The sequence below is a fragment of the Scyliorhinus canicula genome, chromosome 5 (assembly GCF_902713615.1).
Source record: "Scyliorhinus canicula chromosome 5, sScyCan1.1, whole genome shotgun sequence".
Taxonomy (NCBI): Eukaryota; Metazoa; Chordata; class Chondrichthyes; order Carcharhiniformes; family Scyliorhinidae; genus Scyliorhinus; species Scyliorhinus canicula.
In genome coordinates this window covers 26,613,851-26,634,905 of record NC_052150.1, presented here as the reverse complement: position 1 = coordinate 26,634,905, position 21,055 = coordinate 26,613,851, and the positions used below count along the sequence as shown (strand labels likewise).

At 43.7% G+C, this 21,055-nt stretch overlaps 1 protein-coding gene across 1 annotated transcript in view; it reads right to left on the bottom strand.

Annotated features, from left to right (window-relative positions):
* cep72 (centrosomal protein 72) overlaps positions 1-21,055 on the bottom strand; it is a 216,146-nt gene that overhangs the window by 146,743 nt on the left and 48,348 nt on the right. The window contains exons 5-6 of the mRNA XM_038796786.1: positions 8,265-8,373; positions 22-180 (exon numbers count right to left, since the gene is read on the bottom strand). Of these exons, the coding sequence (XP_038652714.1) occupies positions 22-180; positions 8,265-8,373 (268 nt within the window). The remainder of the gene's footprint in view (positions 1-21; positions 181-8,264; positions 8,374-21,055) is intronic.

Genomic DNA, 21,055 nt, shown 5'->3' with positions numbered 1-21,055 from the left:
CACAAAGCAGTCCCCTCTTACCGAGCTTGATCTCCTGCGCCTGGCCGCCTCCTCATCTGACCTTCTACCTTCTCAGCTCTCGGTCTCTCACTGCGCCTCCTCCCTTTTCCCTGAACTCTGTTCTCATCTGCCACAACATCTCTAACATTTGACGCTGCACGTGGGTCTTGGTTGCTTCTGCTGCGTAAATCGTAGCCCAAATGGACAAATGTTTACATTAAATATCCATACTTAAAACCTTCAAACTATGAACTGACTAGATCAATTCAGTAGCAGAACATCCTTTCACCCTTTGGCCACGATTTCCAAACCAGCCACCGTGACAGATTTAAAAGTCACCCTACTCTGCGGGCTATAAGGGACCTGTATGAAAAATGTCCAAGCATTTTTAAGCCAGTTTAGCAAATGCAGGTCCACGCTGCGTAAGCTAGCAAGCTCACTCAGGCAAGCCCACAAGGGTGGTTGCTGCAGGAAATGCAAGATGCACATTTATGAAGCTGAAATGCTTAGATTAGGACAGAGTAAAGGAATTCCAAACTGCCCTTGACAGGTTGATGCTAACAGCAGATGTTAATAGTGCAAAATTATGCTTCCAGGACTGATGTCACTCACTTGACTTTGTTTTTATTTTGACCTCAAAAAGGAGCAGAATAAAACCCTCGTCTTAGGGCTTCTTAAAAAAAGGCACTGCCTGTGTCGAAGTCAGTATCAGTAAGACAAGATTTTCTCTTGGATCACAAGTCCATAATGGGCCAGTTGATATCAGTATTGACAATAAAACCAAAATCAGCAACACTGCCCAAGAAAGGGATAAAAAGCCAGAGGTCTCACCCTTGATTTCTAATCCAGTAACCCTTTGCTAACAATCGAGGAAGTGGTGATATCAGATAAAGACAGGGTGATGTACAGCTTTGGTGCCCTTTGTGTCCAAATAGTCTCCAACTCATACATGTAAGGAACGGTCACTTCACAAAATACAAGAGGGTAGCCAGAATATGTGGAGGCATTTCTTGCTTGCTGGCCAGGATCAATAAACCATTCTCTGCACAAAGAGGCATCCCATAATTGTCAGTTAATATTTTTCTATTCTGAAGTTAAAAAAAATAAAGTCACAGATGGGCAGCACGGTGGCGCAGTGGTTAGCACTGCTGCCTGACGGTGCCGAGGACCTGGGTTCAATCCTGGCCCCGGGTCACTATACATGTGGTGTTTGCACATTCTCCCAGTGTCTGTGTGGGTCTCACCCCCACAACCCAAAACTAAAATGTGGTGTAGATGAATTGGCAATGCTAAATTGCCTCTAAATAAGAAAGAAAATTTAAAAATAACGTAAAATTAAAACAAAGAAAGTCACAGATGATTCAAATCTGAATGAACCATTTGCATCATTGTTTGGCACCTATATTATATATATCAACATGCTGCTCCGCCTTTTAAGATCCTCAAAAGGGTTGTTTTTCCTGAACCAAAGCCCATTCCCAAGTCCTGGTCATCTAAGCTGCACGGTGTGGTAGCCACTGGCTAGATTTGACCAATCTGTATGGGTGTTGTTTAGGAAACAGAGGGGTTTTGGTTTTTCAGTCTTTGAGGGACTACGGGTTTACTGTTAATTTGAGTTTTAGATAGAGGATCTGGATTGGCGCAGGCTTGGAGGGCCAAAGGGCCTGTTCCTGTGCTGAAATTTTTCTTTGTTCTTTGTTCTCGATGAAGTAGAAGATTGTTTTTTGCAGTAGTTCATTATCTTTCTTCTACTTTAATAGTTTTATGTTTGTTTAGTGAAAGAGAGGTTTAAGTTCTCACCGTTTCCTCAAATGCTTCTCACTAATATCCAAACAAAAACTCCCATCATAACACCTGTTCTTTAAACTCTATTTCAAAAAATCCTCTGATGGATTTATTTGATTAACACGCAATCTCTGATGCAGTTAGAAAAACATTATCATCTGATCCTGCAGCTTCAATTGACATCCCCCCCCCCCCCCCCCCCCCAAGGGTTAGTATGTCCTTAGGAATGCTTGGCTGACTTTCAAAAGTTACAATTGTCTCAGCAGAAGGTTCTGAGTTCACAGCTTGATTGATTTGTTTTTAGAAAAGATTAACCATTTGAGGAGATTTAAAAGTATTGAATGGATATTATGAATAGAAGTTTATTTTCACACTCAAGTGTTAATGAGCGAGAGTTTATTAGATTGTTAGAAAAAAAAAATTTCATCTCCACATGGTTCCCGAGGTCTGCTCATGATGGATATTGAGTGAGTGGCTATGAACGTGGTATGGCAGGTATGAGGGTGGGTGAGGATTACAGGGCCTAACAGCTTCTGGCAAAACCCCAGAGAAGCACAGCGGGACTTCTAACCAGCTCGCTCTTGCACCCACTCGCCCATGGCAGGCTAAAAGGACCAAGGGATTGATTAAGAAAGGGAAAATACAGTACAAAAGTAAGCTTGCAGGAAACATAAAGACTAACAGTAAGAGTTTCTTTTTTTTTCTTTTATTTAATTTAGAGTAGCCAATTCATTTTTTCCAATTAAGGGGCAATTTAGCATGGCCAATCCACCAATCCTGCACATTCTTGAGTTGTGAAGGCAAAACCCACGCAAACACGGGGAGAATGTGCAAACTCCACACGGACAGTGACCCAGAGGCAGGATCAAACCTGGGACCTCGGCGCCATGAGGCAGCAGGGCTAACCCACTGCGCCACCGTGCTGCCCTGACACTAAGAGTTTGTATAAGTACGTGAAGAGAAAGAGATTGGTGAAGACGAATGTAGGTCCCTGACAGAGAGAAACAGGTTCTGTCTTCACAAAAGAGTACACAAATCAGATACCAGAAATGTGGGAGAATGCTAGATTTAGTGAAAGGGAAGAATTGAGGGAGATCAATATTAGTAGAGAAATGGTGCTGGGGAAATTGATGGGACTGAAGGCGGATAAATCCCCAGGGCCTCATAATCTACATCCGAGAGTACTTAAGGAAGTGGCTCTTCAAATAGTGGATACATCGATGGTCATCTTCCAGGATTCTAGAGACTCTGGAGCAGTCTCTGCAGATTGGAGGGTATATAACTCCAATATTCAAAAAGGGAGATCAAGAGAAAACAGGGAATTATAGACAGTAAGCTTAACGTTGGTAGTGGGGAAAATTCTCGAATCCATTATCAAGGACTTTATGGTGGAGCGTTTAGAAAGCAGTGGCAGGATCAGGCAGAGTCAATATGGATAAATGAAGGGGAAATCATGCTTGACAAATATATTGGAATTCTTTAAAGATGTAACTAGTAGAGTTGACAAGGGGGGAGCCAGTCATTGTGGTACATTTGGACTTTCAGAGAGTGTTCGACAAAGTCCCGCATTAGAGATTATCGTGCAAGATTAAAGCGCATGGGATTGGGGACGTGTACCAAGATGGATAGAAAACTGGTTGGCAGAGAGGAAACAAAGAGTTGGAATTAATGGTCCTTTTTTTTTTATAAATGTTTTTTATTCGGTTTTTGAACAAAGTATATTTACCGTTATGTACACAGGGTAAGAGAATATATACACATATATAGAAGACAAGGGCACACCCAAACGAACCAAAAAAAAAGAAAATAGGAAATAATTAAAAAAATACAATAAAGGATGGTGCTGGGACCCTAGCTATTCACAATTTGGAAAAGGGAACAAAATGTAACATCTCAAATTTTGCAGATGATACCAAATTAGGTGGGAGGGTGAATTGTGGCGAGGATTCAGAGATCCTTCAGCATGATCTGGGCAGGATTGGTTAGTGGGCAAAGCAATGGCAGATGCTGCATAATTTGGTTAGATGTGACGTTATTCACTTTGGAAGCAAAAACAAGACAGATTACTACCTGAATGAATTATAAATTGGAAGAGGGGAGTGTGCAGCGGGATCTGGGAGTCCTTGTGCATCAGTCACTGAAGGTAAGCATGCAGGTGGTAAAGAAGGCAAATGGTATGTTGGCTTTCATTGCAAAAGGTTTCAAGTACAGGAGCAAAGATGAGTTGTTGCAATTATACAGGGCCTTGGTGGGGCCACACCTAGAATATTGGCTGCAGTTTTGGTCTACTTTTCTGAGGCAGGATGCTTTTGCTCCCGAGGGTGTGCAGCGAAGGTTTACCAGGTTGGTTCCACGGATGGCGGATGACTGATGCATGAGGAGAGATTGACTAGGTTAGGATTGTTTTCGCTAGCGTTCAGACGAATGAGGCGGGGTCTCAGACAGACTTAGAAAATTTAACAGGACTAGATACGGTGGATGCAGGGAGTCTGTTCCCGATGGTAGTTGAGGCTAAGACAGTGAATACATTCAAGAGGCGGCTAGATATAGCACTTGAGGCGAATTGGATCAAGGGTTATGGGAAGAAAGCGGGATTAGGCTATTGAGCTGGACGATCAGCCATGATCATGATGAATGGCAGAGCAGGCTTGAAGAGCCGAATGGTTCCCCCCCCCACCATGCTCCCATCTCCTATGTTTCTCTGCTCAGCTTCCATGGCTGGTGGGGCCAACTCCATCCTGCACCCTCTCCTGCCCTATTCCCACCCTCCCAGACTGAAAATTGTGCATATAGGGGTACATTTCTATTTACTGAGGCAGGTCCGGTAAGTCAAGATATGTCCCAGCCCGCGCTACCCCACCCCGTTGCCAACATCTTTGAATGTGGCTCCCACTTTAGATAAAATTCAAGGCAGCTGGGACAGCGGTCAGGCTATTAAAATTGTAATTGACTGAGGGCTCTGCTGCAGTTTGTGGTGGAATTCCCGCTGTAGTTACAGGTTGAATATCAGCATATTACTGGTTGCTAATAGTTACAGATTGCATATTGGGGCATTAACATCTTGTCTTCTGCCTGTCTCTCCCCGAAGCTAAACATTTCCATTTATCTTTTTCTACTTTGAACGTGAAGTTGCAGGCTTGGTTAAGGAGCCAACTACAGCTGTATTTTGGGAAGGGAGTGCCTAGCAGCATTAAATGTAATCCTCAGCTACTCCTTGCGCATCCTCTCAATCAAAAACCTTTCTTCCATATCCCATCAGGTCCCCTTTCTTTTCATCTTTCAAATAATTCCACCCTCTCACACCCAACAGCCCTATCTCTTCCGGTTTCAAAATAACTTCAACCCTTTATTCTCTCCTCTCCTTACCTTCGAACCACCTCCCACTCATTTCCCACAATGGAAAGTAACAAAAGGCTAGGCACCTCATTTTCAACCCTCTTCCTTCCTCACCTATCTTTTCTTCTTTTTAAAAAAAAAGTATTTTTATTAAGGTTTTGCAGAATTTTTCAGAATAAAACAGTAGTAACAATAATAACAAAACAAACTAGAGTGAACATTAGCATAGTGTAAAAAGAGAATATACAATAACAATTAAATAGACATTACCCCACGCGACCCAGTCTTCCCACACCATCCCAATGAAGCACTCACCCTACCCACCCCCCACAGACTGCTGCTGCTGCTGCTGCTGACATTTTAATTTTCCCCGAGAAAGTCGAAGAACGGCTGCCACCTCCGAGAGAACCCTAGCGTAGACCCTCTTATAGCAAACTTTATTTTCTCGAGGCTGAGAAACCCAGCCATGTCATTAATCCAAGTCTCTGCACTCGGGGGCTTCGAGTCCCTCACATTAATAAAATCCGTCTCCGGGCTACTAGGGAGGCAAAGGCCAAGACGTCGGCCTCTTTCACCCCCTGAACTCCCGGGTCTTCTGACACTCCAAAGATCGCTATCTCTTGACTCGGCACCACCCGTGTGTTAAGTACCTTGGACATTGCCCTCGCGAACCCTTGCCAGAACTCTCTAAGCTCCGGGCATGCTCAAAACATGTGGACATGGTTTGCAGGGCTGCCCTTGCACCTCATACAACTGTCTTCTACCCCACAAAACGTGCTCATTCTCGCTGCCGTCATGTGTGCCAGGTGGACCACCTTAAATTGAATTAGGCTGAGCCTGGCACATGATGAGGAGGAATTAACCCTGCTCAGGACCTCTGCCCACAGACCCGCTTCCAATTCCTCACCTAGCTACTCCTCCCACTTGCCCTTGAGCTCCTCCACCGGGGTTTCCTCCGCCTCCTCTAGTTCCTGGTAGATATCAGACACCTCCCCCTCCCCGGTGCCGGAGACCACCCTGTCCTGTATCCTCAGTGGCGGCAGCGTCGGAAAGGCCACTACCTGTTTTTTCAGGAAAGCTCGTACTTGCAGATATTTAAAGGCGTTCTCTCCTATCTTTTCTTACCTGCCCTTTCCTCAAGCAGGTTTTGTATGCGTTCAAAATTCGCTTTTCAAAAAGAGGCCAAATTACATGGAGGAAAAGACACTTCCCTCACTCACTGGTGTTAATAACTGCAATATTTACATGTTCTGTCAATGAAATATGGCATGATAAAGCAGAGACTTTTTAATTTGAACTCAATATTAGTGCGACAAAAGATGCTTCCTCTGCTCATATGCTTTCTCAAGCTTGCAAAACACAGAAAAGCTGCCAGGAGGTATGTAATCAGGACGCTGTTACCCATTTTCAGCTCACACAGCAAACCTTCGTCCTCTGATTTGTCCCCTAGCGTTTCTTCAAGAAACCAAAAAGCTGCCAGAAACTGAAGGAAAGCTTTTGGTGCCGCTGTCAGTCATGCTGAAGGCATCCTGGCAAATTAAACACCCCACACATGCTCACACTGTACAATCTAAACCAGGTATCAACTCCTAAAGTTCCGCTTGAAATCAGCACAGCCTGTTAACTTTATAATTACTTCCATTTAATAATAATAACTGCTTGTCACAAGTCGGCTTCAATTAAGCTACTATGAAAAGCCCCTAGTCGCCACATTCCTGCGCCTCTTTGGGGAGGCCGGTACGAGAATTGAACCCGCGCTGCTGGCATTGTTCTGCATTACATATCACACTTTTAACATAATAAACCATCCCAAGGTGCTTTGCAAGTATTATCAACAAAATGTGACGAGCGCGGCAATCCGCTTCCGCTGTGGGGGGCAGGCAGCAGACAGGGAATGCATGCAGATATAAGGTTTAGTAGGATGAAGATTAAAAACTTTGAATCAGTGTAACAAATGGAATTTTAAAGTATTTTTATGAGGAAATTCTCCTTTTAGAATTGAAATTTGTATATTTGGTACTGTGCAACAGGCAATTTAATTTGGGCAGCACAGTAGTACAATGGTTAACACTGTTGTTTCACAACTCCAAGGTCACAGGTTCAATTCCCAGCTTGGGTCACTGTCTGTGCGGCATCTGCACGTTCTCCCGCTGTCTACGTGGCTTTCCTCCGGGTGTTCCGGTTTCCCCCCACAAGTCCCGAAAGACGTGCTGTCAGGTGAACAGAGAGAGAATTCTCCCTCTGTGCAACCAAACAGGTGCTGGAATGTGGCGACTCGGGGCTTTTCACAGTAACTTCATTGCAGTGTACATGTAAGTCTACTTGTGACAATAAAGATTAGTATTATTATTAATGTGTACTGAACTTTCCATTTCTCCTGTGTCCCTGGCACACATTGGAAGGACACTTGAGGAAATTAAATTATTTTTCATCCGTTAATTTTAACCAGATCTGGAAGTCCATAAGTGACTCTAGACACGACTAATTGGTTGCTGTACGATGGGATGACACTTTTCGAAGATCAATGTTTCACAAGGACAAATGGCCTTTCGGGTCCCAAGATCCTGGATCACTTCTATAGAGGACTATTAGATCCTCCTCCTTCCAATATTGCCTGATCTCAGAAACCCTTAAGCCTATTAGACTATACTGGCCTATGCTCCAACGGCCCTCCCTCAGTGTCATCGGAAACCATTCCTGGCTTCCAAATACTGTGATCCTTTGAGAGTTCTGAAACCCCACACCCTATTCCCAGTACTTTTTGATACCAAAATAGCACAAATACTCCTACATCCTGAATACCTCCATTCCACTGCACACAAGATTCCTCTAACCAGTCATCCTAGATCCCAAGACCTGCCTCCTCCAGTGTTGGCTCTTCCATAGAACCTTCTTCCATTGAAATGCTGTTTCAAGTGCCCATCTTTCTACTGATTGACCCAGTCGGTATTCCCAGTAAATTTGAGAGCTGTTTTGAGAATGCAGTGCTCCAAGCAATATTACTTGGCACTACACTTCTGTTCATTTAACACCTCCAATTTACTGGAAGCAATATAATGGGAAATCTACTAAAATATAAAAATAATATGTTTTAACATGCCTAAAAATCAAATTATTTAGTTTGTGGCATTATTTGCTCTCACCTTTCATTTTCCACTTGCTGAGCAGGATAATCATGGAACTCACATGCCTGATCTGTGCTGAAGTGCATCAGTGCTGCTTTGCGCTCGCTGTCTCTAATTGGTCGATCGTCTGCAAGAGAGAATACACCATCGTCAACAAAGAAAGCACAAAAGTTGCCGACTACACTTATCTAAAAAGCAGGGTGCAGTTAATCTTTCATAATTGTAGAGAAGCCAGCGAACACTTGTAGGTCAGCCGTTTATGTGCCAAGTTGTTGCACCATCTGATTTAATTAAGATTTCATTTTTAGCTTGTGTCACCAAACTAAACATTGCAATTTGTTTTATGAAAGGGATCAACAATTGTAGGGTTAGGTACAAAGAACAGCATACACTCACTATGAAACAGCGTAGAAAAAGCATTTTCATTCCTTTTTTAAAAATAAATTTAGAGTACCCAATTATTTTTTTCCAATTAAGGGGCAATTTAGCGTGGCCAAACCGCCTACCCTGCACATCTTTGGGGTGTGGGGGTGAAACGCACGCAGACACGGGGAGAATGTGCAAACGCCACACGGACAGTGACCCAGGGCCGGGATTCGAACCCAGGTCCTCAGCGCCGTAGGCAGCAATGCTAACCACTGTGCCACCGTGCTGCCCTAGCATTTTCATTCCTGGAAAGCTTGGGGGAAGCATTGTTGACAGACAGATTCTCAGCTTCGCTGGAGAACAAGATTTTGAACACTGTTGTGGTATCACGAGGAAAGATCTTTGCAGTCATACAGTGTCTGATCACAATTCAGAAATATTTCGGGTACTTCACCATATTGTAGGCTTTTTAAAGATCAGATACTTTTTTCTTCAAATCTCTGCTCCATTTGTTTGCTCTGCCTACAATAATTTTCCTTTGGTAATTATTTGTATTGCATATTTATGACAGTCTTGACCGTCTCTCAGCATGACAGCCCCCTTGCTTTCATTTAGCTCGGTCAAGTAGCATAATTGTCACAATCTGACCTGACACGGTCAGATAAAGTAGAAAGTTATCAGAAGCAAGTCAGTCAGAGAGTGGAGGAAGATAGTTACGTGGCCTTTGAGATACGGAAGCCACAAGGCTAGAAAACGATACAAATGTGGAGAGGAAACCTCCTGCCATCAATAGCAGATTCCTCTTGTACGCATCAAGCGCACTCACTGACAAAGTGCTAGAGCCTGTGATAACAGGCATTTCCCAGGAGGAAGTGGGAGTGAGGTCACCCATAGCTACTCCAACACTTGCCCCTTTAGCAGCGGTCATTTATTACAGAGTAGGGAAACGAATAAGAATTTTGTGGAACTGGAGGGCACTTCTATCCTGCTGTTACATCACCAGAACAGTTTGTCTGCAGTTCTCTTTGTTTTGGCCCTCAAATGCTGAGGCGATCTTTTTCCTTCCAAATGGTGATGCTCCAAAATGGTTCATGTTGACTTGTGATCATTAAAATCAAAGTAGTGTTAGCTGTAGCGGTGCAATGCTGGCTGATATCAATCTTTCCCTGAAGGTTGTAGTTATGGAAGCAATGTCGCACCACCATGACGTGATGGACATCTAGAAACAGTGCTCCTGCATGGATTTTCTCATTGCAAACCTATTTAGATGCCAAAATGAAGAGCTGGGAAGGAGAATATTTTGGATAATTGAGGTACCACATGCACAGGCATAATGAAATGAAAATCGCTTTATTGTCACGAGTAGGCTTCAATGAAGTTAATATGAAAAGCCCCTAGTCGCCACATTCCGCCGCCTTTTCGGGGAGGCTGGTACGTGAATTGAACCGTGCTGCTGGCCTGCCTGGGTCTGCTTTAAAAGCCAGCGATTTAGCCCAGTGTGCTAAACCAGCCCCTAACATACTGAAATTAAAATTCATTAATTACAAATGATGTCCGAAGAGAATGAACCTAATTGAAGACGTTTGCTGATGAGATGATGATAAAGGGGATGGATAGCGTGTGTACACATACAGGTACCTTCGTCAGCTGTAGTCTTACCAAATGGAGGATAAAGTAATATTACTTCCTTCAAAATGGTCATTGTTGCACCACTCCACGTACTGTATTATGCTCTTGTTATTGACAAATATTTGCTGTGCGTTAGGAGAATCTTAAATATTCAGCAATCGAACATACTGCAAATGGCAGCTGGGCGAATATGCTGAGTGACAGAATTAAACTGGAATGATGCCATTCCAAAACAGGCCATGATGTGGAGATGCCGGCGTTGGACTGGGGTGAGCACAGTAAGAAGTCTTACAACACCAGGTTAAAGTCCAACAGGTTTGTTTCAAACACGAGCTTTCGGAGCACGGCTCACCTGAAGAAGGAGCCGTGCTCCGAAAGCTCGTGTTTGAAACAAACCTGTTGGACTTTAACCTGGTGTTGTAAGATTCCAAAACAGGAGCCAGGTGAATGCACACAACAGTAAATGTGCCTAGTCCTGGTAAAATCAGGAAGAACAACCCAATATAAAAGTGGAGCAAATAATTAAACTGTCACAGCAAAGAAAAATGTGGATAGGATGAGTGAGGTCAAGCAGAACAATTACCATGAGTAGGATGAACGGCTGCCAACTGACCACTGCTGTTAGTATAAAGAAAGACTTGTATTTATAGAGCACCTTTCACAACCTCAGAACATCCGAACGCAAGCTACAGCCAATTAAATACTTGTGAACTTTAGTCAGTCGCAAAGAAAGTTAGAAGGTGGACAAACGCTATTGAGAATTGCAAACAGCTCAAACCTTGTTGTCTTGCTTTTGAAATTTGAAAACATTATTTTGGTAGAAATGTAGAGCAGAAAAAATACCATATTTTTTCAGCATCAGGCTCAGGCCAAAACCCAGCCTGGAGCTCTCCAGTTGCACAGGCCAGTTTTCTCTCTAGATCTTGAGCCTCTCTGAGAAAATAAATGAGTGGGCGTGGTTTACGCCATCGTTCTGCCGAGGCAGGACCTGATAGAACCAGTATCTGAGTCCACATGACACGGGCCGCCATCTTTAAACTGTGCCTACTTAGCAGTGCCAACACGCGCCGGGCAGTGCCACACAAGTCCCTCCTCCTAGTGGTTATACTTACCTTTATGCCATTGGAGGGATCCCCTTGATTAAATCCCATTTTAAAACGCTGTTGCAAACCTCACCGATGTGACATCACGTGAGTGGGGTTTGAATATTCAGTGGGGAGAGGGGAATCTTGGGGGGGGGGGGGGACTGGCGAAATCATATTTAAATTGATTAAAATCCATTAAAATTAGGTTCTCGCACTTTGTGGGCGTGAACCAAGTGATGGGGACCGGGAAAATCGGAAACGGTAATCTCTCTGGAGAGTATCGCGTTTCGCCGTTCTCTCCGACGCTAAAAGCGGGCTGAAAACCCCCCCATAATTTATTCACATCTCTAAATGTTGTCACTGGTCATATATTTACTGAGCTGTAAATTTAATGAAGTTAAAATTATTTCTAAAATTTGCTGTGCAGTAGACACCTTAATATCTCTCACTTACCCAGAAGAAAAATTAGAAAAGCAGCTATTGTATTATGACCTGCAGTGTAATTTTGCCACAGAATAGATGAACGCGGCAATGAGGCATCCTTGTTATCTACCTTTGATGCAAATCAATTTCATTCAAGTAATTGCATCAGTAAATGTATAAACTGGTACTTCAATGTCCACTGTATCTTCATGTCACAGTAACTGCTCTGATGTCATAAAGACATTTCAATATCAAATCAGTTTAATCGGCTTTGTGTTTGAAACAAAGTTGATTTCTTGTTCAAGTGCATCCTAGAACATTAGTTATTGAGTGTCGACACTCTGATGGGATAAATGGACTAACTTATGCACGATTAGCAACGGCTTCCCATTCATGCAGATCTGAGCAGCTCAATAGATGAGGAGGTCATCGTAACATTCAGCGGATGCTCCAGTGGCTACACTTTTGGCACAGGTCTTAATGCTCAGGTGATCTACAAAAGAGAATCCCGTTGTATGCACTTGCTTTGTCAGGTCCATTTACTCCATCTCCAGAACAAATCCTTTATCCTTTAACTGTGGAAGCAATTGGATCGTTATCAATCATTCACAATGTTCTGCAAGCTGAGTTGCATGGCACGCATTAGTTACTTTGTACAAACCCAAGTCTAGTGATTAGTTTATTTTCCCCTATCAAATGGAAACGGTGTACTTATTGCAGTTTTCATGGTTGAAATTATTATTAAAATTATTTTGAATTATAACAGTTCCAATTATTTAATCGGTAAGGGAAACTGAGCCAAAAAGACCAGAGGTTCTAAGACTAGTATCACAGGACCAATTCAGATTCAATGTCCTTGGAAAACAGAAGAAACACTAGCCAGGACTTTTGAACCTGACTGCTCTCCAGTGACCCGACCTGGAAAGTGTCTGTGAATCTCAAGTAACCTTTGCCTCGCTCCAAAGGGTATAGGTGTAACTGATTTTTGGGAGCATGAAAGCAAGTCTTGGCCCAGTTTTGACCCAGAGAATACAGCTATTTGTCCGAAGTTTCCGATAACACCTTAAATTGACAGGACACAGCAGATGAATTTACAAAAACTAACTGCCCTGTCCTAAAAATAAATACTGCAAGCGGGGCAGCTTCATCAGCTGCAACTGAGAGTAAGCAGAAATCAACCAAGCAGTTGGATGTCAAAAGAAGCACAAAGGGAAATTGAAGTCCTCCTGGGCAGCCATTCTCATGCAAAGCTGAAATTCACGGCTCCCAAAGCAACAGATTGTTGATATTTTAGATACTTCAATAGGTTTTAAAACTCTGTTGTTCCGGACAAACATTTTCTAATCCAAACATTGTGAGGGGTTGAAGGACCCCATTACATTCTTGATTAAACGTCTTCAAAATTGAAACGTTCAAGATTCCCTTCTGAAAAACGGAATATCAAATTGAGTTTTCAAAAGCAGTCTTGAATCTCTTAGTTTTCAGACATATACATCTCCCGAATGTTCTTCAGTGTTTCTGCCAACAGCACTTGTGAGCAATCCAACTTCCTGTATTTTGCATTGATCGCAGGACAATCCCAAGTGCCTCAGAGAAGAAGGAATCCTTTATCTGGATTACTGCTTTATTAGATGGTAGCCATGATGTCGAGATGCCGGCGTTGGGCTGGGGTGGGCACAATAACCAGGTTAATGTCCAACAGGTTTGTTTGGAATCATCAGCTTTCGGAGCGCAGCTCCTTCATCAGGTGAGAGGCAGGGGGCCTTCATCACTCACCCGATGAATGAGCTGCGCTCCGAAAGCAAGTCATTCCATACAAACCTGTTGGACTTTAACCTGTTGTTGTAAGACTTCTTACTGTGCTTTGCTAGAGCCAAGTCAGACATAATTGTTCCAAGCTGTACAATGCAACTGAAAACTGAGAAACATAAACCCTGTAACATCCATCTTAAGAAAAAGATGCCTGTCCCTTTCTCAGCAAGCTCATTGGCCAATAGTTCTGAAAAAATACCTGTTTTTATAAAAAAAACAAAAATAGGATGGGGGCATGACAGGAAAGGCCAACAGCTATTGCCCATGCCCGGTTTCCATGACTGATAGTCTTGCCAGAATTCAGAGGGCAGTTAGGAGTCAATCTCTTTTGTGTAAGATTGGAGTCATATGTGGGCCAGACCAGCCAATGATGCCAGGTTTCTTTCTTCAAAAGATATATTTTCCAAATGCCGTCAATGTCACCAATGTTTCCAAACCTGATGTTCTTTGGTGGTCATTTTAGCCAACGGCGTTTGCTAGTGTAACAGCTTTGAAATCTTATTGATTGCAACTGGCCAGATCATTCCACACCTGGCCAATATAGGATTTCATGGCAGCTGATGTTCATCGATAACTGAGCATATATTGGCCCATAGGACCTTTGTAACTGGAAAAGCTCAGTTTTCATCGATCAGGGGGAACTGGTGCTTTATCCCCCATTTGGAACTACAACGAGGACTTGTGCCACAATGTCAAAATATTGTTAAGAACAGCTTCAATTTATCTTTCCTGTGTTTGCAAAAACAATTCTAACATGTTTTAGCAGGACACAAAATAGAAGCTAAATTAACTTTCGGGAGGGTTTAAACTAGTTCAGCAGAGGATTGGGAACCTGAATTGTAGCTCCAGTATACAAGAAGCTGAGAGTAGTGAGGTCCTGAGTAAGGTTTCAAAGTTGCAGGAGTGTACCGGCAGGAAGGAAGATGGTTTAAAGTGCGTCTACTTCAATGCCAGGAGCATCCGGAATAAGATGGGTGAGCTTGCGGCATGGGTTAGTACCTGTGACTTCGATATTGTGGCCATTTCAGAGACATGGATAGAGCAGGGCGAGGAATGGTTGTTCCGGGGTTTAGATATTTCAGTAAGCTCAGGGAAGGTGGTAAGAGAGGGGGAGGAGTGGCATTGTTAGTCAAGGACAGTATGACGGTGGCTGAGAGGACATTTGATGAGGACTCGAATACTGAGGTAGTATGGGCTGAGTTAAGAAACAGGAAAGGAGAGGTCACCCTGTTAGGGCTTTTCTATAGGCCTCCGAAAAGTTCCAGAGATGGAGAGGAAAGGATTGCAAAGATGATTCTGGATAGGAGCGAAAGTAACAGGGTAGTTGTTATGGGGGACTTTAACTTTCCAAATATTGACTGGAAACACTATAGTTCGAGTACTTTAGATGGGTCCGTTTTTGTCCAATGTGTGCAGGAGGGTTTCTTGATGCAGTATGTAGATAGGCCAACAAGAGGCGAGGCCGTATTGGATTTGGTAATGGGTAATGAACCAGGACAGGTGTTAGATTTGGAGGTAGGCAGGGCAGCATGGTGGCCTAGTGGTTAGCACAACCGCCTCACGGCGCTGAGGTCCCAGGTTCGATCCCGGCTCTGGGTCACTGTCCGTGTGGAGTTTGCACATTCTCCCCGTGTCTGCGTGGGTTTCGCCCCCACAACACAAAAATGTGCAGAGTAGGTGGATTGGCCACGCTAAATTGCCCCTTAATTGGAAAAAATAATTGGGTAATCTAAATTTATTAAAAAAAAAGATTTGGAGGTAGGTGAGCACTTTGGTGATAGTGACCACAATTCGATTACGTTTACTTTAGCGATGGAAAGGGATAGGTATACACCACAGGGCAAGAGTTATAGCTGGGGGAAAGGCAATTATGATGCGATGAGGCAAGACTTAGGATGCATCGGCTGGAGAGGAAAACTGCAGGGGATGGACACAATGGAAATGTGGAGCATGTTCAAGGAATAGCTACTGCGTGTCCTTGATAAGTATGTACCTGTTAGGCAGGAAGGAAGTGGTCGAGCGAGGGAATCATGGGTTACTAAAGCAGTTGAAACACTTGTCAAGAGGAAGAAGGAGGCTTATGTAAAGATGAGACGTGATGGTTCAGTTAGGACGCTTGAGAGTTACAAGTTAGCTAGGAAGGCTTTAAAGAGAGAGCTAAGAAGAGCCAAGCGAGGACATGAGAAGTCTTTGGCAGGTAGGATCAAGGATAACCCTAAAGCTTTCTATAGATATGTCGGGAATAAAAGAATGACTAAGGTAAGAGTAGGGCCAGTCAAGGACAGTAGTGGGAGGTTGTGAGTGGAGTCCGAGGAGATAGGAGAGGTGCTAAATGAGTATTTTCCATCTGTATTCACACAGGAAAAAGACAAAGCTGTCGAGGAGAATACTGAGATACAGGCTACTAGACGAGAAGGGCTTGAGGTTCATAAGGAGGTGTTAGCGATTCTGGAAAGTGTGAAAATAGATAAGTCCCCTGAGCCGGATGGGATTTATCCTAGGATTCTCTGGGAAGCTAGGGAGGAGATTGCTGAACTCTGGCTTTGATCTTTAAGTCATCCTTGTCTACGGGAATAGTGCCAGAAGACTGGAGGATAGCAAATGTCGTCCCCTTGTTCAAGAAGGGGAGTAGAGATAGCCCCGGTAACTATAGACCAGTGAGCCTTACTTCTGTTGTGGGAAAGGTTTATAAGAGATAGGATGTATTAATCATCTGGAAAGGAATAATTTGATTAGAGATAGTCAACATGGTTTTGTGAAGGGTAGGTTGTGCCTCACAAACCTCATTGAGTTCTTCGAGAAGGTGACCAAATAGGTGGATGAGGGTGAAGCAGTTGATGTGGTGTATATGGATTTCAGTAAAGCTTTTGATAAGGTTCCCCACTGTAGGCTATTGCAGAAAATACAGAGGCATGGGATTCAGGGTGATTTAGCAGTTTGGATCAGAAATTGGCTGGCTGATAGAAGACAAAGGGTGGTGGTTGATGGGAAATGTTTTGACTGGTGTCCAGTTACTAGTGGTGTAACACAAGGATCTGTTTTGGGGCCGCTGCTGTTTGTCATTTTTATAAATGATCTGGAAGAGGGCATAGAAGGATGGGTGAGTAAATTTGCAGATGACACTAAAGTCGGTGGAGTTGTGGACAGTGCAGAAGGGTGTTACAAGTTACAGTGGGACATAGATAAGCTGCAGAGCTGGGCTGACAGGTGAGGTGGCAAATGGAGTTTAATGCAGAAAAGTGTGAGGTGATTCATTTTGGAAGGAATAACAGGAAGGCAGAGTACTGGGCTAATGGTAAGATTCTTGGTAGTGTGGACGAGCAGAGAGAACTCGGTGTCCATGTCCATAGATCCCTGAAAGTTGCCACCCAGGTTGAGAGGGTTGTTAAGAAGGCGTACGGTGTGTTAGCTTTTATTGGTAGAGGAATTGAGTTTCGGAGCCATGAGGTCATGTTGCAGTTGTACAAAACTCTGGTGCGGCCGCATTTGGAGTATTGTGTGCAGTTCTGGTCGCCACATTATAGGAAGGATGTAGAAGCATTGGAAAGGATACAGAGGAGATTTACAAGGATGTTGCCTGGTATGGAGGGAAGGTCATATGAGGAGAGGCTGATGGACTTGAGGCTGTTTTCGTTAGAGAGAAGAAGGTTAAGAGGTGACTTAATTGAGGCATACAAGATGATCAGAGGATTAGATAGGGTGGACATTGAGAGCCTTTTTCCTCGGATGGTGATGTCCAGCACGAGGGGACATAGCTATAAATTGAGGGGAGATAGATATAGGACTGATGTCAGAGGTAGGTTCTTTACTCAGATAGTAAGGGCGTGGAATGCCCTGCCAGCAACAGTAGTGGACTCGCCAACCCTAAACGCATTCAAATGGTCATTGGATAGACATATGGACGAAAAGGGAATAGTGTAGAGGAACTTTAGAGGGGTTTCACAGGATGGCGCAACATCGAGGGCCGAAGGGCTGTACTACGCTGTAATGGTCTATGTTCTATAACTGATTTCCTTCCAGCTATTAGGAGCTTATATATAGGTATGTTGTAATGCAAGAAACAGTAAATGCACATATGGCGCAAGAATCTGATAATGTGTTTAGTATATCCATTTGCAAGGCTTGTTTCTGTGTTGCATGATTCTACATAGTAATAACAATATAATAATCTTTATTGTCACAAGTAGGCCTATATTAACACTGCAATGAAGTTACTGTGAAAAGCCCCTCGTCGCCACATTCCGGCACCTATTCGGGTACACAGAGGGAGAATTCAGAATGTCCAAATTACTTAACAGCACGTCTTTCAGGACTTGTGGGAGGAAACCCACGCAGACACAGGGAGAACATGCAGACTCCACAGACAGTGACCCAAGCCGGGAATCGAACCTGGGACCCTGGAGCTGTGAAGCAACAGCGGTACCCACTGTGCTATCGTGTGTGGCATATTTCTTAATAAACAAAGGCAGTGTATTGCTGTGTAATAGTATCTGGACAGCCAGTTATTTTGCCTGAAGGTAAATTAACAAACCTGCTGCCTACACAGGAATAAAACAAGCTGCATTTACATAGTGCCTTTAATAAAGAAAAGTATGCGATAATCAGGCATAAATGGGTAGTGAGCAACGAAGATATGGGGGGAGCGAACATGACAATGGTGAGGAAAAGACAAAAGGATGCACAAGAAAACAAACATTACAGAAGCCCCGAGGGGGATACAGAGAGAACAAAGGGAGAGCCAGGAACTGATTTAACTGCCGAGAGACAATTTTAGATTGGATACTTTAGGGACCAGGAGACTATAAAGGACAGCAGAAGCGATGGGTGAGCAGGACTTAGTGTAGGTTAGAAGTATTTTGGATTGAGCTTATAGTTACTGAACCTGGAGATGATAGGGTTCAGCCGGAAGAGGTCAGAATAAAGGCTAGAGTTGACAAAGGCACGGATTAGGGTTTTAACAACGGACTGAGAGGCGGTGTAGCCACCTGGGGTGGCCACGTCCCGATTACAAAATGGACACTTTGCAAAGAATGCAGGGAAAATGGACAATGCTGAGAAAGCAAGCAGGTGCAAGGTTTGTCTGTTGATTGGAGCTGTAGCTCCCAGACAAGACCAATACTGCAAAGCCATTAGCATACCAATGAGCCATCTCCAGGGACAAAAGAGTAACATTTAGATAAACGATACTAAAGCTGACACCCCGGCGCCAGAGGAGACTAGAACAAAGCAGACCAACGGCCACCTAGGACCCGCCCAGCAATCAGGGCACCCACCCCTTTATTGGTCGAGATCGATACCAACGATCAAGATACGGTCCAATTAATTGGAACCAAGTACAAGGCCCACCCAAAAGCCGCAAAGCCCCTTTTGGGTATAAGAAGAAGCCCCCAAGAGAGAATCGCTCTCTTGGCCTTGGCTCTCAGCGAGGAGAGACCTGCCTAGCAGCTGCACGAGAACAAGTAAGTCCAAAGTCAACGCACGCTACGAGATAGACGCTCCTAGCTACTATTCCGTACCAGTTCGAACCCAGCAGCCTCAGAGCCAGACAACGGCCATTGTTCCTCTAACTGAGTGGGCACCTGAAGCTAAGTATAGGCTTTAGTAGTAGTGATAGTTTAGTTGGTAGAGTTTTGTGCATGAGTATATTTGACTGTGTGTGCAAATAAATGAGCACGGATTTTGAACTTACTAACTGGTGTATCGAGTCTTTGATCAGTATTCGGTTTTGAACCTTGCGGCGTTATCGAAAGATATCTGGCAACTCTTGAGCAAACGCAATTAGAATTAAGGAAGACAACCATATTAACCGCCATAAACAGAGCCAATTAAAGAGAGATCACAACGAGCAAACAGTGGGGGGGCGGAAATAATATCGCAAAAGTCAAAGCTTGGAATGTAAAGGATGGGAGCTCAGTGTGAAATAGAACTCTGATGTTACAAACGATCTGTTTCAACCTGAAACAAGAGTAGGGGAGGGGGTGGGAAATGAAATCAGTGGCATGGGCCAAAGATAATATAGCTAAGTACAGTGCTGGAAAATGTTATAAACTCTAACCGACCGATTCGCAATCACTCAGTCCTCATTAACTACTTTCAGCAGTTGATACCACCACACATTCACCATCTAGAATCATACAATCATAGAATTTACAGTGCAGAAGGAGGCTATTCGGCCCATCAAGTCTACACTGGCGCCTGAAAGAGCACCCTACCCAAGCCCACACCTTTACCCTAACCCTGTAACCTAGAAACCCCACTTAACTTTTGGACACTACAGGGCAGTTCAGCGTGACCAATCCACCTAACCCGCACACCTTTGAACTGTGGGAGAAAACTGGAGCACTCATAGGAAACGCATGAAGACACAGGGAGAACGTGCAGACTCCACACAGATAGTGACCCAAGCCGGGAATTGAACCCGGGTCGCTGGCGCTGTGAAGCAACAATGCTAACCACTCTGCTACCGTGCCGCCCTATGGTAGATCTTCATTGTCTGTAAACCACCTTTATTTTCTTAGGAATCTTGAATACCTCAGTAATATCTTTCAAAGACTCCACTACGCAAGCATCAATAATCACAGAGTCGTCAGCCACACATCATCACATAAACCACCTAGAACTCCACAAAAGGAACCATAAAGCTCTCTGGAAAGTCAGATATGGAAGACGGTCCTTTGGAACAATAAAAATAAATCCAGTGAGATGTATCCATTCAGGGCCAATCTCAAGTGTGGGTATAGGGATCCTTTTTTCGGCAACATAATGGCAAGTCTTGTTGTATAGAACCATAAGAAACCTCTATGTACAGATAGAAGTAAGCAAATAGAAGCCTTACTCACAGGTGCAATAGAAAAACCATCCAGAAACAGCACAAATTTCAATAGGGAAGGCCACAGTTGACTAACATTATTGAATTGTTTGAATTAACAGAAGAAGTGGTAGGTAAAATGTAAAGCAGTTGATTTAATCTATTTGGATTTTCAAATGTTCTGTGATAAGGAACCATGTGTGTACCCATGACTGAAGCCAGAGCACATGGAGTCATGGAACATAGAATGCCGACAGTGCAGAAGGAGGCCATTCAGCCCATTGATTCTGCACCGACCCTCTGAAAAGGAATCCCACTCTAACGGCACCCTGGGTGAGTGAGCGGTCAATTCCAGCCCCACAGGCCGCCGAGTTCCAACCTAAGTGAATTAACCAATAATTCATATAAAGTCTTTTGGGACCTTTGGCCCTCCACTGCTTCAATGACATGCAGGCACCAGATTTGTAAGTAAAACACAAAAAAAGCTGTTCATTTACAAGAGATAAACATCTAATGGTGATAATAGAACAACGGTAGTTACTCCACTTCACCACCCCACGCTCTACCCACACAAGGCAGACACAGTGGGAAGGTGAAAGGATCAAAATAATGGGGATTAAAAGGGCATGAGATGAATATCTTTGCTGCTGAGCTGGTAGTCTTTGTAGTCGGCTATCTTCCCGAAC